General features: G+C 46.6%; 1 protein-coding gene across 1 annotated transcript in view; it reads left to right on the top strand.

The window, feature by feature from the left end:
* Positions 1-2,050: 2,050 nt before the first annotated feature.
* The window catches only part of ASXL1 (ASXL transcriptional regulator 1), a 30,373-nt gene continuing 18,196 nt past the window's right edge, over positions 2,051-14,227 (top strand). The window contains exons 1-4 of the mRNA XM_027824960.3: positions 2,051-2,434; positions 10,976-11,058; positions 12,007-12,009; positions 14,090-14,198. Of these exons, the coding sequence (XP_027680761.2) occupies positions 2,375-2,434; positions 10,976-11,058; positions 12,007-12,009; positions 14,090-14,198 (255 nt within the window). The 5' untranslated portion in view covers positions 2,051-2,374. The remainder of the gene's footprint in view (positions 2,435-10,975; positions 11,059-12,006; positions 12,010-14,089; positions 14,199-14,227) is intronic.

The raw sequence follows: 14,227 nt of genomic DNA, 5'->3' as shown, positions 1-14,227 counted from the left end.
ATGGCTCTGAGTGGGGGGAAGTGTATGGCTCTGGGGGGGGTGGTTACACAGGGGTGAATGGCTCTGGGTGCGGGGGGGGTTGTTCACACGGGGGTGAATGGCTCTGAGTGGGGGGAGGTGTATGGCTCGGGGGGGGTTCACACGGGGGTGAATGGCTCTGGGTGGGGGGAGGTGTATGGCTCTGGGGGGGTTTCACAGGGGGGTGAATGGCTCTGGGTGGAGGGGGCTGTTCAGACGGGGGTGTATGGCTCTGGGTGGGGGGAGGTGTATGGCTCTGGGGGGGGTTCACACGGGGGTGAATGGCTCTGGGTGGAGGGGGCTGTTCAGACGGGGGTGTATGGCTCTGGGGGGGGTTCACACGGTGGTGAATGGCCCTGGGGGGGGGGGGGGGCTGTTCAGACGGGGGTGAATGGCTCTGAGTGGGGGGAGGTGTATGGCTCTGGGGGGGGTTCACACGGGGGTGAATGGCTCTGGGTGGGGGGAGGTGTATGGCTCTGGGGGGGGTTCACACGGTGGTGAATGGCCCTGGGGGGGGGGGCTGTTCAGACGGGGGTGAAGGGCTCTGAGTGGGGGGAGGTGTATGGCTCTGGGGGGGGGGTCACACGGGGGTGAATGGCTCTGGGTGGAGGGGGCTGTTCAGACGGGGGTGTATCGCTCTGGGTGGGGGGGGTTCACACGGGGGTGAATGGCTCTGGGTGGAGGGGGCTGTTCAGACGGAGGTGTATGGCTCTGGGTGGGGGGGGTTCACACGGGGGTGAATGGCTCTGAGTGGGGGGAGGTGTATGGCCCTGGGGGGGGTGGTTACACAGGGGTGAATGGCTCTGGGTGCGGGGGGGGTTGTTCACACGGGGGTGAATGGCTCTGAGTGGGGGGAGGTGTATGGCTCGGGGGGGGTTCACACGGGGGTGAATGGCTCTGGGTGGGGGGAGGTGTATGGCTCTGGGGGGGTTTCACACGGGGGTGAATGGCTCTGGGTGGAGGGGGCTGTTCAGACGGGGGTGTATGGCTCTGGGTGGGGGGAGGTGTATGGCTCTGGGGGGGGTTCACACGGGGGTGAATGGCTCTGGGTGGAGGGGGCTGTTCAGACGGGGGTGTATGGCTCTGGGGGGGGGAGGTGTATGGCTCTGGGGGGGGTTCACACGGTGGTGAATGGCCCTGGGGGGGGGGGGCTGTTCAGACGGGGGTGAATGGCTCTGAGTGGGGGGAGGTGTATGGCTCTGGGGGGGGGTCACACGGGGGTGAATGGCTCTGGGTGGGGGGAGGTGTATGGCTCTGGGGGGGGTTCACACGGTGGTGAATGGCCCTGGGGGGGGGGGCTGTTCAGACGGGGGTGAAGGGCTCTGAGTGGGGGGAGGTGTATGGCTCTGGGGGGGGTCACACGGGGGTGAATGGCTCTGGGTGGGGGGAGGTGTATGGCTCTGGGGGGGGGGTTCACACGGGGGTGAATGGCCCGGGGGGGGGCTGTTCACACGGGGGTGAATAGCTCTGAGTGGGGGGAGGTGTATGGCTCTGGGGGGGGTTCACACGGGGGTGAATGGCTCTGGGTGCGGGGGGGTTGTTCACACGGTGGTGAATGGCCCTGGGGGGGGGCTGTTCAGACGGGGGTGAATGGCTCTGAGTGGGGGGAGGTGTATGGCTCTGGGGGGGGGTCACACGGGGGTGAATGGCTCTGGGTGGGGGGAGGGTGTCGGTACTGAGGCCTGGGGTGGCTCCTACGAGATCCCGGGGTCAGGGGAGGCAGCGGCTGGAGAAGGGGCCTGCGGGGCTGCCGGACCCCACATCGGCGTGTGGGGACAATGGCCGCCCCCGGGCCCGGAAGCCGGGCCCGGCGGGGCCCTGTCAGCCAGCGTGGGCAGGGCAACCACGGCTCAAGCCCAGCGTGCTTCCGTCACCGGCACGCCGGCCCTCGGCGGCCTGGGGCGGGAGAGCCTGCTGGGAGGTGTAGTCTCGGGGCTGGAGCGGCCCGTTCGCCGTTCGCGCCGGGCCGCGGTGGGACTACAATTCCCATCAGACCCTGCGGGTTGTTTTCCTTCAAACGGAAAAGCTCCCCGCCTCTTCCCCCCGCCAGAGCCGAGCGCGGGGGTTGGATTGTCCTGCCGAGGCCACCGTTGAGGAGGTCCCTCCCCCTCCACCTCGGAGCCCTTTGACCCCGTTGTTATGTCGGGCCTGAGCCGCCACTGCTGCTGCATTCCATAGCGCCCGGGAGCTACCCCTCCCCTTGCCTCGCGCCCTCCCTGCCCGCCGGCCGCGCGCCAGCCCCGCCCCCCGGCTAACGGTCCGCACCCGCACCGCGCGCTCCCGCCTCCGAACCCCGGCCCGCGTGCCCGCGCCCCGGCCCCCCCCACCTCTCCCCTCAGCCCGGAGCAGGAGGAAGATGAAGGAGATGAAGCAGCGGAGGAAGAAGGAGCGCACGTGGGCTGAGGCCGCCCGCCTGGTGAGGGGGAGATCCCCCCAGGAAGGGGGGCGGGGAGGCCCCGCGGTGGCAGGGGCTGGGGAAACACCCTGCCCCCGTGACTAGCGGGGCCCGTGCTGGGCAGGGAGGGGCCCTGCGGGGGGGTTGTGAGGAGACGGACCCCGGTGTACAATGGGGAGAGGGCGGAGATCGCCTTCCCTCGGGGCGAGGTGACCCCCCCCCCCCCGGAGGGAAGATGGGCTGTCTCTCAGAGAGGGGCCCGGGCACGCTGGGGGGCTCCCCAGTGCAGCCAGGGCAGTGGCCGCTCCAGGGGGGTTGGGCGCAGGGGGGGACACCCCACCCTGTGAGTAGAAGGGGCCTGGCTCCAAGGGAGCTGAGAGACACCTCCTGAGGCTGCTTAGCGTTATCTGTGTTGCTGTCGTGCCTAGGAGTCCCCATCCTGGACCAGGACCCCTTTGTGCATGCTGGGTGCTGTGCAAACAAAATAAAGAGCTGGTCCCTGCGCCAAGGATCCTGCAGAGAGGCCAGCATCCCCCTCCCACCCAATCTGGACATTGCTTCTCCCATACAAGAAAACAAAGAGAGAGCAACCTTCTCCCCATCTTCAGTATGAGATGGGAAAGAGAGGAGGCTGCTTCTAGAGCACAGCACCCCCCCCCCCCCACATCCAGCCCAACATAATCACAGCATGACTTCCTCTGTAGAAAGGTGGAGAGTCACAGCTCCCACCATTACAACTCTGCCCGCTCCTTTTTCCACCTCCATCCCTCAAGAGAAAGAGATAAATTACTAGTCTCTTTTCTCTGTATATTACTGGGAGGAAGAAAGGGAATGATTCTAGTCCTAACACATGCACACTCTGTACTGCCAGCAGGGTCTTCATTCCAAACTACAGGAGTGCTTCCAGAAACACTACCTCTATAGTTGCAAAGAGTCCTGTGGCACCTTATAGACTAACAAATGTATTGGAGCATAAGCTTTTGTGGGCAAATACCCCCTTCGTCGGATGCATGCATGACTACATGCATCCGACGAAGTGGGTATTCACCCACGAAAGCTTATGCTCCAATACGTCTGTTAGTCTATAAGGTGCCACAGCACTCTTAGTCTGGATCTGTAAAAGTGGCAAACATGTCTACCTCTCTGATACTTTACCTCGACAGTATCATCTTGAGAGACTGTCATATTACATGGGGGAAGGGTCTACTGTCAGATATTTCTCCCTTCCAGATTGCCAGGTTTGTGGGGGCTTCTTTCAGACAGGGTGAGAAACAGGTCCTTTCACATGCTCTCTCACATATTACCAAGGGGAGGGAATGGGTCTTCTAGAAAAAGATTCTCCTTTAACCATGGAAAGAGGAGGATTTTCTCTTTTAGAAAGGTGTGACCACACACCCCATTTATGGTGGTTGGATAAGGCATTTTTCTGGAGAGGCCTTCATCAGTTTGTAAGCATTGCTTAGATTTCTCAGTATCTGTCTTACAGTATCTTCTCAAATGGTATGAATAGATAGTCTGACGAGGCATTGACAAGGTCTGAGGTGATTTCTTCACTGTAGAAAATGGTACTGTTTGTTAGAGAGCCTTTAATTTTTCTGCTTGGTTCAATTTTACTTACAGGTTAGCAAAGTCCGGGCAGTAGTATAATAATCATTCTCAGTTTTGTCAGGTCCTACTTCTTATTCTGCTTTCCCTTCTTAGATTTATTTAAACCTCCTTGGAAGGGATCATAGCTTGAGGTCCAGAAAACGTTACTGTCAGGAATTTCCTTCATGGCAACAAGCTTCTCCCTGACACCACTAGTATGGGGAAACTAGGTATTGTAAAGGCTATGGTGTTCAAGCATACATGAAAACATAAATATCCCTCCTGTCTACCAAAGGGCTTTACTTGTTTAGTGTCTTCATGGTCAACATTTTCATTTGGTCATAAGCATGTTCTTGGTAACAAATCTGGTATGTATGTGGTTAATTTTGTGGCATGTATTTTCATCAGTTTTTTAAAAATTCCATTCATTCAAGCGGCAGATTTCTAGAATAAATACCTGCTTTGGTTATAAGAACATAACAGCCATACTGGGGTCAGACCAAAGGTCGATCTAGCCCAGTATCCTGTCTTCCTACAGTGGCCAATGCTGTGTGCCACAGAGGGAATGAACAGAACAGGTAATCATCAAGCAATCCATCCCCTGTCACCCATTCCCAGCTTCTGGTAAACAGAGGCTAGGAACACCATTAATTATGTCCATTAATACCATCCTACTGGAGCCCTGCTGTACAGGCAAGTCTCATCTTAAGCTGGGGTTACGTTCTGCAGTCAGTGCGTAAAGCGAAAATTGCGTATAGTCAAAATTACATTGAATGTAAGGGTGGGCGGAATCGCCCACACTACAGGTACAGTATTTAAATTATTTGAGCATGAGCTTTCGTGAGCTACAGCTCACTTCATCGGATGCATCCGATGAAGTGAGCTGTAGCTCACGAAAGCTCATGCTCAAATAAACTGGTTAGTCTCTAAGGTGCCACAAGTACTCCTTTTCTTTTTACGAATACAGACTAACACGGCTGTTACTCTGAAACCAGTATTTAAATTGTTATTTTTCTCTTTTTTGTTTGTTTATTTTTGCCAACCGTGCAAAGCTGAATTCATGCATGTTAAATGCACGTAAGATGAGACTCGCCTGTATTCTGTTGCCTATCACCATGTGGGACAAACCTGTCTTTTATAAAAGAACTAAAGCCAGATCTTAATCTGGAATCCAGAGGTCAACTGTAAAATCTAAAATGGAAACAAACTTTTAAAAAGTCTGTACCAAATAAGAAAATATAAACCCACCAAGAAACTAGAATCAAACTAAAATTTTTAAAAGAGGAGGAAAAGACGGGAATATGGGCCAGTTGATCCAAGTGGAGATTGAACTCTTCAACTGTTGTCTGAACAGTTGGTGCCTTTAATACCCAGCCCCTTAACTCAGTTCATAACACTCTCCATTTCAACTCTGTTGGAGTGGGAGAATAGTCACGTTGCAAATGGCACACTCAGCTTTTTGCATGCTTTATTGTGCTGATTGTTGCTGCTATCTACTTTTAATGCTGATTGGAAAAAGTTTGTTTTGTTTTGTTTTTTCCTCCAGGAACCAAAATTTCTTCACAATAAACTTTTAAAAAATAAAATCCGTGGATGTAAGTGACTAGGGGAGGCACAGTGATCCTGCCATCTCCATATGGATACTAGTGGGTTAGATAGTTTTTCTTCTCAGCTCTGTTTGGGCCAAAGGCACTTGATCATTGATTTACTGGCACAAGAGCATACTTTGTGTGTAGTATATTGGCATCTATATAAATAATAAATAAATGCATCTTGGGGTTTTTTGTTATGTATTTTATGAATCAAGGTTGTGTACCAGATCATGTAGACATTTAATAAGAGCTGGGGTCCAATTGTCTTGGGTCCATCCGATTTTGCTTAGCGTCCAGTGGATTCTAGTAGTTATTCTAGCTTTTTCTGAATAGGACTTGCTTGCATGCAAGAGGAGATTCCCAGGGCTGACCAACAAAGAAAACATGAGAATGTTCTGACGCAGTATGGCCAATGGTCCATTTAGCCCTATATCCTGGCTTTTGATAGTGGCCAATGCCATATGTTTCAGAGGGAAAGAACAGGACAGGGCAGTTATTGCATGATCTATCCCCGGTTGTCCAGTCCCAGCCTCTGGCCGTCGGAGTCTTAGGGACACTCAGAGCATGGGGTTGCATCCATGACCATCTTGGCTAATAGGCATTGATGGATCTTTCCTCCATGAATTTACCTAAATCTTTTTGGAACCCAGTTATAATTTTGGCCTTCATAACGTCCCTTTGCAACGAATTCCACAGGTTCGCTGTGTGTAGTATGAAGAAGTACTTCGCTATATAACCTATTCAGACTAGAATGTCTGCCTTCTGGTAGCTTGCATTGTCCTTTGTGTGAAGATTATTATTTTTGAGCTCACTTGACTTTGACTTTCGCTCTTCTCCTGCTCTTCAAGCTAAAAGTTGCAGCTGGAAAAAAACTAGTGCCAGGTTCATGCTCAGAAGTGCTTCAGCCTGCAGCTCCTGTGTGGGTCCTAGTCTTGTGGGTGGAATACTTGAATGTAGGCACTTGGGGTCACCAGCCAGCAGAGCAGCCCCAGTGTGGGGAAAAGACTAAGGTTATATGTGCACTAGAAATGCTACAGCTGTGCCACTGTAGTGTAGACACTTATTATAGCGAAGGAAAGGGTTCTTCCATCGCTGTAGTAAATCCACCTCTCTGAGAGGAGATATCTAGGTTGAAGGAAAAATTCTTCCATTGACCTAGCACTGTCTACATTGGGGCTTAGGTCAGCTTAATTTACATTTCTTGGGGGAGTGTGTGAATTTTTCACACCCTCTGAGTAATGTAGCTAGATCAACTTAACTTTCTAGTGTAGACCAGTGCTAAGTCTGCTTGCATAATTTTTCTCGCCACCCAACACACTAAACTCTGTGGTAACTCACTGCTTATTGGCTGTCCAAAAAGTAAGTCTGCAACTCATCTACTTTGGCAACTCATCAGTAGTAATTTAATGGCATAGCACCCATGTTAGTTAATCCTCACTGGCATCTGGTCTACCAGTGAATCTCTTCATGGATGTCATTTGTTACCTTCCTCATGGTTGGGGCCTCTCCCTATGTGCATTAAGTGTATGAGGTCTCTAAACCCCAGCTTCATCTTTGTTCTATTTCTGGTTTGTCATTGGCTCAACCTCATACCAGATTATCCTCTTAGGGAGACCAAGCCTTTCCTAGCTGTTCTGGGTTGTGGGGCTCCTTTCAAGCTGATCTTAAATCCATTAAAAATAGATGTTTGTTTAGTACTAGGCTTTACCACACCCCTGTCAAAGTGCTTTTAATTTGACTCTGTTACATTTTTTATTCTGTTAGATGCCTCCATGGATGGGAAGGAAAAGAACTTTTTGCAGCTTCTCGTCCTGTGGAGTGAATTCTTTGCACATACTTTTTTTTTTTAAACAGAATTTTGAGATTCAGTGTAGTAAATCGAGCCACAGGGAATATTGAACAGGTGTTCTGAGGATTATATTACTAGTCTGGTAGCAGGGTAATTGGACGAGTAGCATAAAGGTTCACAGTTAGGGTCTTTGGGAAGGCAGGAAATGGAAATATTACAAACAACACATTCAATTTCTGTGGTAAGTGTTGTCTTATCCCAGTGGTACTCAAACTTTTGTGCTGGTGACCCCTTTCACATAGGAAGCCTCTGAGTGCGACCCCCTTTATAAATTAAAAACACTTTAAAATATATTTAACACCATTATAAATGCTGGAGGCGAAGTGGGTTTGGGGTGGAGCCTGACACCTCGCGATCCCCCATGTAATAACCTTGCGACCCCCTGAGGGGTGCTGCCCCCCAGTTTGAGAACCCCCAAGATATTCCTTCTGACCAGTGCTCAATACTGCATTAATAGGTTCCTAATGGAGCCACGATATCCTGCCATAATCAGCCAGAGGAGGCGTTGCTTCAGTGCATGCAGGGCCTTTCGGGGTAGGTGAAGGAATGAGAGAGAATCTTGTTGGATGCTTTCTCTTCCAGCTCTAACACTTAAAAGTAGTCATACATCTGATACAGTTGGGGGCTAGGAACTGTTCTGAGCAGGGCTTTTTGTTTCTGGCAGTAAGTATTCACTCATTGTCCATTGTGGGCTGTGTTTTATTTGGTTGTCATTGAGTTCAGTGTTTTCCAGATGCATTATGGGCCGTGAAGGTTTTTCTTGATTTGGGAAACATGAATGTTCCATTTCGTGCCTCTCACATTTGACTGTTGAGTGATGTGTTGTCCACATCAGATGCCCATTTCATTTGGGTGATGAAGGGTGACAGTGTCTGATGATGGCACTGAATTATTGTACCCCAAAGAAAACTTGATCAGTGCAGGAGATTGTAGTAGAGCTGTACTGCCTCCAAATAAAAATGGTTTATTCCATTTAAATATAGGTTATCATACTGCTTGAGGTTCTGGCCGTCCCATCTCAAAAATATATTAGAATTGGAAAAGGTGCAGAGAAGGGCAACAAAACTGTTTAGGGGTATGGAACAACTTCCATATGAAGAGAGATTAAAAAGACTGGGACTGTTGCGCTTAGAGAAGAGACAGCTAAGGGGGGATATGACAGAGGTCTACAAAGTGATGAATAGTGTGGAGAAAGTGAATAAGGAAGTGTTATTTGCCCCTTCACAGAACACAAAACCTAGGGTCACTCAATGAAATTCATAGGCAACAGGTTTAGAACAAACATAAGGAAGTACTTTTTCACACAGCACACATTCAACCTGTGGAACTCATTGCCAGGGAATTTGGGAAGGCGAAAACTAGAAATGAGTTCAAAAAAGAAGTAGAAAAATTCATGGGGGATAGGTACATCAATGGCTGTTAGCCAAAAAGGCCAAGGATACAACCCCATACCCTGGGTGTCCCTAAACCTGTAACTGCCCCAAGCTGAGACTGGATGACCAGGGGTGGATCGCTTGAAAATTGCCTTGTTTTCCATCTGAAGCTTCTGACGCTGGCCACTGTCGGAAGACAGGATACTGGGCTATAGATGGACCATTGGTCTGACCCAGTATGGCCATTCTTATGTTCTTATTTCTTGGGCTTTCATTACATTTAACCATGGCTTTCACAATTCCAAACTTCCAGTCCCCTGGCAGGCTAATGCTATAGTGCTTTGTGTATTATTTTCAGATACTTAAATGTGACATAGTGGATATAATTTAGTTTTGCTTTTCTTGAGAAGTGTAGGTAGACTTTTAATTGCAGTACAACACTGGAGTGTGTCATTCAGTTTGGACTTTTTCTTTCCTTTAGGAGGCTGGGAAGTGGGGGTGATAGAGATGGTGACCTGCACTGTTTTCTTGCAAAAAGAAAAGGAGTACTTGTGGCACCTTAGAGACTAACCAATTTATTTGAGCATAAGCTTTCGTGAGCTGTTTTCTTGCAGACAGTCCTGTTACTATACCGTTCAAATGGAGACTTCAGTCATTGGTCCCTGACATGATGCTGCAGTGACTCAGTTCTAGACGTTGCGGACATAAAAAGGGCATTCATTTTCTTTGCTCACTACTTGTACTAGTTGAATTGGAAGACAAAATTGCATTGCCAACTTGTATAAAGTACTGTCCCTCCTAAAATCAGAATTGCATGTCATTGTGGCCATTAGGTTAGGGGAATTTATTAAATTATTACTAGCAGAATATCCCAGACTGAATATCTGTTGCCTCTTCTCTCAGGTACTTTAGGCTATATAGTGAAACGTATTTTTACATTGGAGTTGCTATACTGGATCAGACTAGTGGTCCATGTAGGCCAGTATTCTGTCTCTGACAGTGCCCAGTATAAGTTGCTTCAGAGAAAGGTGCAAGAACTCCTGCAGAGCAGGCAGTTATGGAGTAACCTGCCCCTAGGGAAACTTTCCTCTTAAATCTGAATAATTTAAAGGTTGGCTTCAGCTCTGAAACACTACGGTTTACATCTCTTCTGAAGCTTTGTTATTTTTAATATTTACAATTATAATTCTGGTTATTCTTGTTATCCATATAAATGCCCAATTCTTTTTTGAATCTTGCTAAGTTGTTGGCTTCAATGATATTTTGTGGCAGAGAGTTCCACAGGCTTATTCAGCATTGTGTAAAGAAATATTTTATTTTGTCACTTTGAATTTGTCATCTTTCAGCTTAATTAAATGTCCCTTTGTTCTTGTACTATGAGACAGATGAAGAGAAGCTCCTCATCTACATTCTTTAGACCATTCATTACTTTATACCTTTGTCATATCCTCTCTTACTCATCTTCTTTCTGAGACAAACAGTTCCAATTGTTTAAATCTTTCCATGCAAAAAATGTTTCCATGTCCCTAATCATTCTTATTACCAGTCTCTGAAACCCCTCTGTTTCTTCTGTATTCTTCTTGAGATGGGATGATCAGAACTGAATACAGTGTTCCAGCTGAGTTTGTACTATTGATTTATGTAATGACATTATTATTTGTAACTCCAACATGATAGATGCTTAACAGATAGGTATGAAGAGAAAGTCTCTGCCCCAAAGAGCAAACAGTCTATATCTACTATGTTAATGTCTATTTCAGTGGAAGCCTTTGATTCTTATATATATTTTAAAGGTTGTGTGCAGTAAGGGCTTTGACTGATGTTTACGAAAGTCAGTGGGAAAGCATCCATTAACTTTAATGGTGCGGGATCAGTGCCTAATTCCCCAGCTCTCCCCTTCTCCCCATACTTGCACAATTGTATACTTAGAGACCTGATGACAAAACAGGGCAAGCCATTTGTCGCCCTAGAAAAAGTGCAGGGATCATGCATATATACCGTAGTCTGCTCTTGGGTTAACCTGAATTTTGTAGCAGGTTTTCTTGTGGAGATATTAAGTTTTAGCAGACATATTCCTATATTTGAATCCCAACCCAGGAAACAATTCAGCGAATAAGAATAGAAAATGTTGAATGAAACTTTGGTATTTATATCTCTTCAGGTGTTGGAAAACTACTCTGATGCTCCTATGACCCCGAAACAGATTCTGCAGGTCATAGAGGCTGAGGGACTAAAGGAAATGAGGTCAGTATTGATCTTCTTGTTTATAATGAAGTGTGTGGAGTGTGGGGGAAGGTGGATAAAAAGGGCTGGATTACTTAGTGGAGTTCGCTGTCCTTTCTCTAATCCACCTTTCTTTTCTCTCTCTCTCTGTAGCCCAATAATTTGGGGTAAGAATATACTAGCTGTTTTTCTTTAACTATTGCTACTGGAGGATTTCCAGTTTCTTGTAAACATGGAGTGAACATCTCTGCCTTTCAGTGGAGTTGTAGGATTTTTGTAAAATATTCTAAATGCCAACCACGTGTCTGTCTCTGATATAAATGCTTCTCCTTTGTGTGTTTCTTCTACAAATAAATAACTACTACTGGTCTTCCAGTGTTGGGCCTGTGTTTATGTAATGAGTCAAACTCAGTCCTCTGTAGAGCTTCACCTCTAGAGCAGAGACTCCTCCTTTTTCTGGGGTCAAGTAAGAAGCTTCCCTTATATACGCAAGTATACTGCTCTTTCTACATATTCTACCATACCACAGTGTTAATTCTGCTGTATTTTTTGTGGCCCTTGATACGGATCTCAGAACGTATATCACCTGAAGAAGAGCCTGCACAGGAATGTAGGAAACTACAGGGTTGGATGGAACCCCAGGTGTTGTCTTAAATTAATTTCCTGGAATTTCCATCTGCTGTTGTTGAATCTAGGAGAAAGGAGATACAAAATACCTTGTAGGTCAAAGGAAGTAGATGTTTGCTAGCCATCATGCTGCAAACTCCTTAACTTGGGTTACAAGATGAAAGTTCCCAAGTTTGACTGCACACAGTAAATCAAGCTATCTTTGGCAGTTCAGCATTCATTGATTCCCATGTGTGATCTTAACTCTGTGCTGTTCTAACTATGGTCTGTTTTTCTTTTTGGTTTATGAACTGTCTTCCACCATGTTGCCTGCATCACTGGTGAACTGCTGTATAACTATAGAAGGTAAATGAATCCCTTTGGGACTGAAGCAATTCAGACTGTTAACTTGTTTCTCATCTCACTATCCCTGAAATTAGGAAACAATCATGATGGTTTGAGTAGCGAACAGCTTCATATTTCACAGGCAGAGGTGTAATGTGTAGGAGTTACCATTGTTCAGAGAGGGAACGTGCCAGCATGCTTTGTTCCCTTGATAGCAGAGCGGTTAGAACACCACTCGATACTCAGGGTTCCTCACAACTAGGTTTATAGTGGGAATGGACTTGGGTGATGGTTTCACAGCGTGGTATGTAGAGAATGGAATAAGGATGGGCTTATAGTGGAAAGCTCCATATTCCTTCTCTTTTAATCAGATATTCACTCTGCACTGACCTACTTTCTTTGATCAGTCCTTTTACCTAGAGAGGTAGCTGCACTATTTGAGGGTCTGTGAGCACTATGCTGTCTTTACTAATGGCAATAACAGGGTGTCTTTTCACTAGTGCAGATTTTCTTGCTGTCTTCCAAGCTTTCACTGGTAACTTATCAAAATGGGTATCTAAAACCAGGCTTCTCTGCGTGTGTGAAGTTAAATCGTTCAGAGCTAAATCATTTTTCTAGAAATTGGTATTTCCCTCCAGGTATATCTGCTTCCCTTCACCCAATTGTTAATTTTCTGCTTTGGGGGAAAGATGGCTTTCTTTCTTTATCGTATAGCTGAAAGGATCAAGTATTGTTCATAGACCCAGTGTTAAAATACAAACTGCCCACCAAGGCTGTGATCTTGCGTAGCTAAATAGCATTGAACGTTTTCAATATTTACATGGGGTGCTTGCAAAGAAAACCTAAGTTCTGAAAGAGGTAGCATGATGACTCAAGGGACACTCTGAACTAATGCACCCTGATTCTACGAAACACTCAGTAGTTGGAGTGCTGCCTTCCTGAAGAAGTGCAAAATAGTGATCCCCTGTGGTTTATGCAAGAGCAGAGATGTTGGGGCCAGTCTCATGGCTAAATTGTAGCTCCAATGAATGTTTTGACATCTCTTCTGTCTACTGTTTCAATTAGGGAAGTTAATCTTTTCCTTTCCTAAAACTTGTCCTGTGGCTGGTAATTTACTTGCAGCATTCTGCTCAGTGCAGAGGGGGAAAAGATGTGTAATTTACAGGAGAGCGAGTTGGGATTTCTCTGTGGTGTATAAAATGACACATGGTAACTTTGGCTACTTCCAAGGCTTGCAAAGAAATGCCAAAAAGCAAACCAGCAGAAAAACAAACTCAATCAAGATTAACCGAGAAGTTGTTCTAAACCCAGTTTTCGGTTTGAGAAGTTGAGACTTAATAGTTTGAGCTTTTGAGACTGAAACATTTCAATTAGACCAGTTTTCAGTTTCACTTTTAGTAATAGTGAACTCTTACATTGCTTTAATAACGTCCCTTGCAGGCTCTAGAGGTAATGTTTTATATGTGCATGTGTGATTATGTGGAAAATCTGATGATGTGATGTGTCACAAAGGTTTCATTAGCATGAGTGTGGGTTGAATGGTTTACTTACAAATGACAAACAACCACTGAGTTATGAGGGCCATCCAAAAAGAGTGCCGTTAAACCCTTTCTGTTACACTATGCTAACATGTATTCTCTTTGTGTTATGTATATTGAAAGAAAACTATTTCAGAAATACTTGATTTTATAAACATTTTATTGATAGGGTTTTTTTGAGGTTCTCCATCTATAAAGTAAGGCTTCCTTAGTACCATGAATCCAGCTACAAAGAATTCAGAGAGAGAGCGAGAAAAATATCTCAAGTGATAAACCTCTAAAAATGACCTAGAATGGCTTGAACATTAGTATAATGTGCTGCTTTCCTATTATCTGAGACTTATCTCACTATGATGTGCCTTAGTGGTAAGCAGCTCAGATAGGAAAGCTATAATAGCGTTCAGACTTGTTGAGATCCTGTACCTTAAATCTCATCACCGTCCCTTCTGCTACCTGCCTTTGATTTAAAAAGAAGAAAAAAATGCTGTAGGGTTTTGTGTATTATTTAAAAATTGGCAATTAGATACTCTAATCCTCATCTCCCTTTTTCTCTCTGGTTTCAGTGGCACTTCGCCCCTGGCCTGCCTCAATGCCATGCTACATTCCAATTCAAGGGGAGGTGATGGACTCTTTTACAAATTGCCTGGACGTATCAGCCTTTTCACACTCAAGGTGAATTGTGAACTCCTGTCTTCCAGGCT

The sequence above is a fragment of the Chelonia mydas genome, chromosome 13, assembly GCF_015237465.2.
Source record: "Chelonia mydas isolate rCheMyd1 chromosome 13, rCheMyd1.pri.v2, whole genome shotgun sequence".
Lineage (NCBI taxonomy): Eukaryota > Metazoa > Chordata > Testudines > Cheloniidae > Chelonia > Chelonia mydas.
The sequence above is the reverse complement of the archived record's forward strand: the minus strand, read 5'-3'. Positions and strand labels throughout refer to the sequence as shown.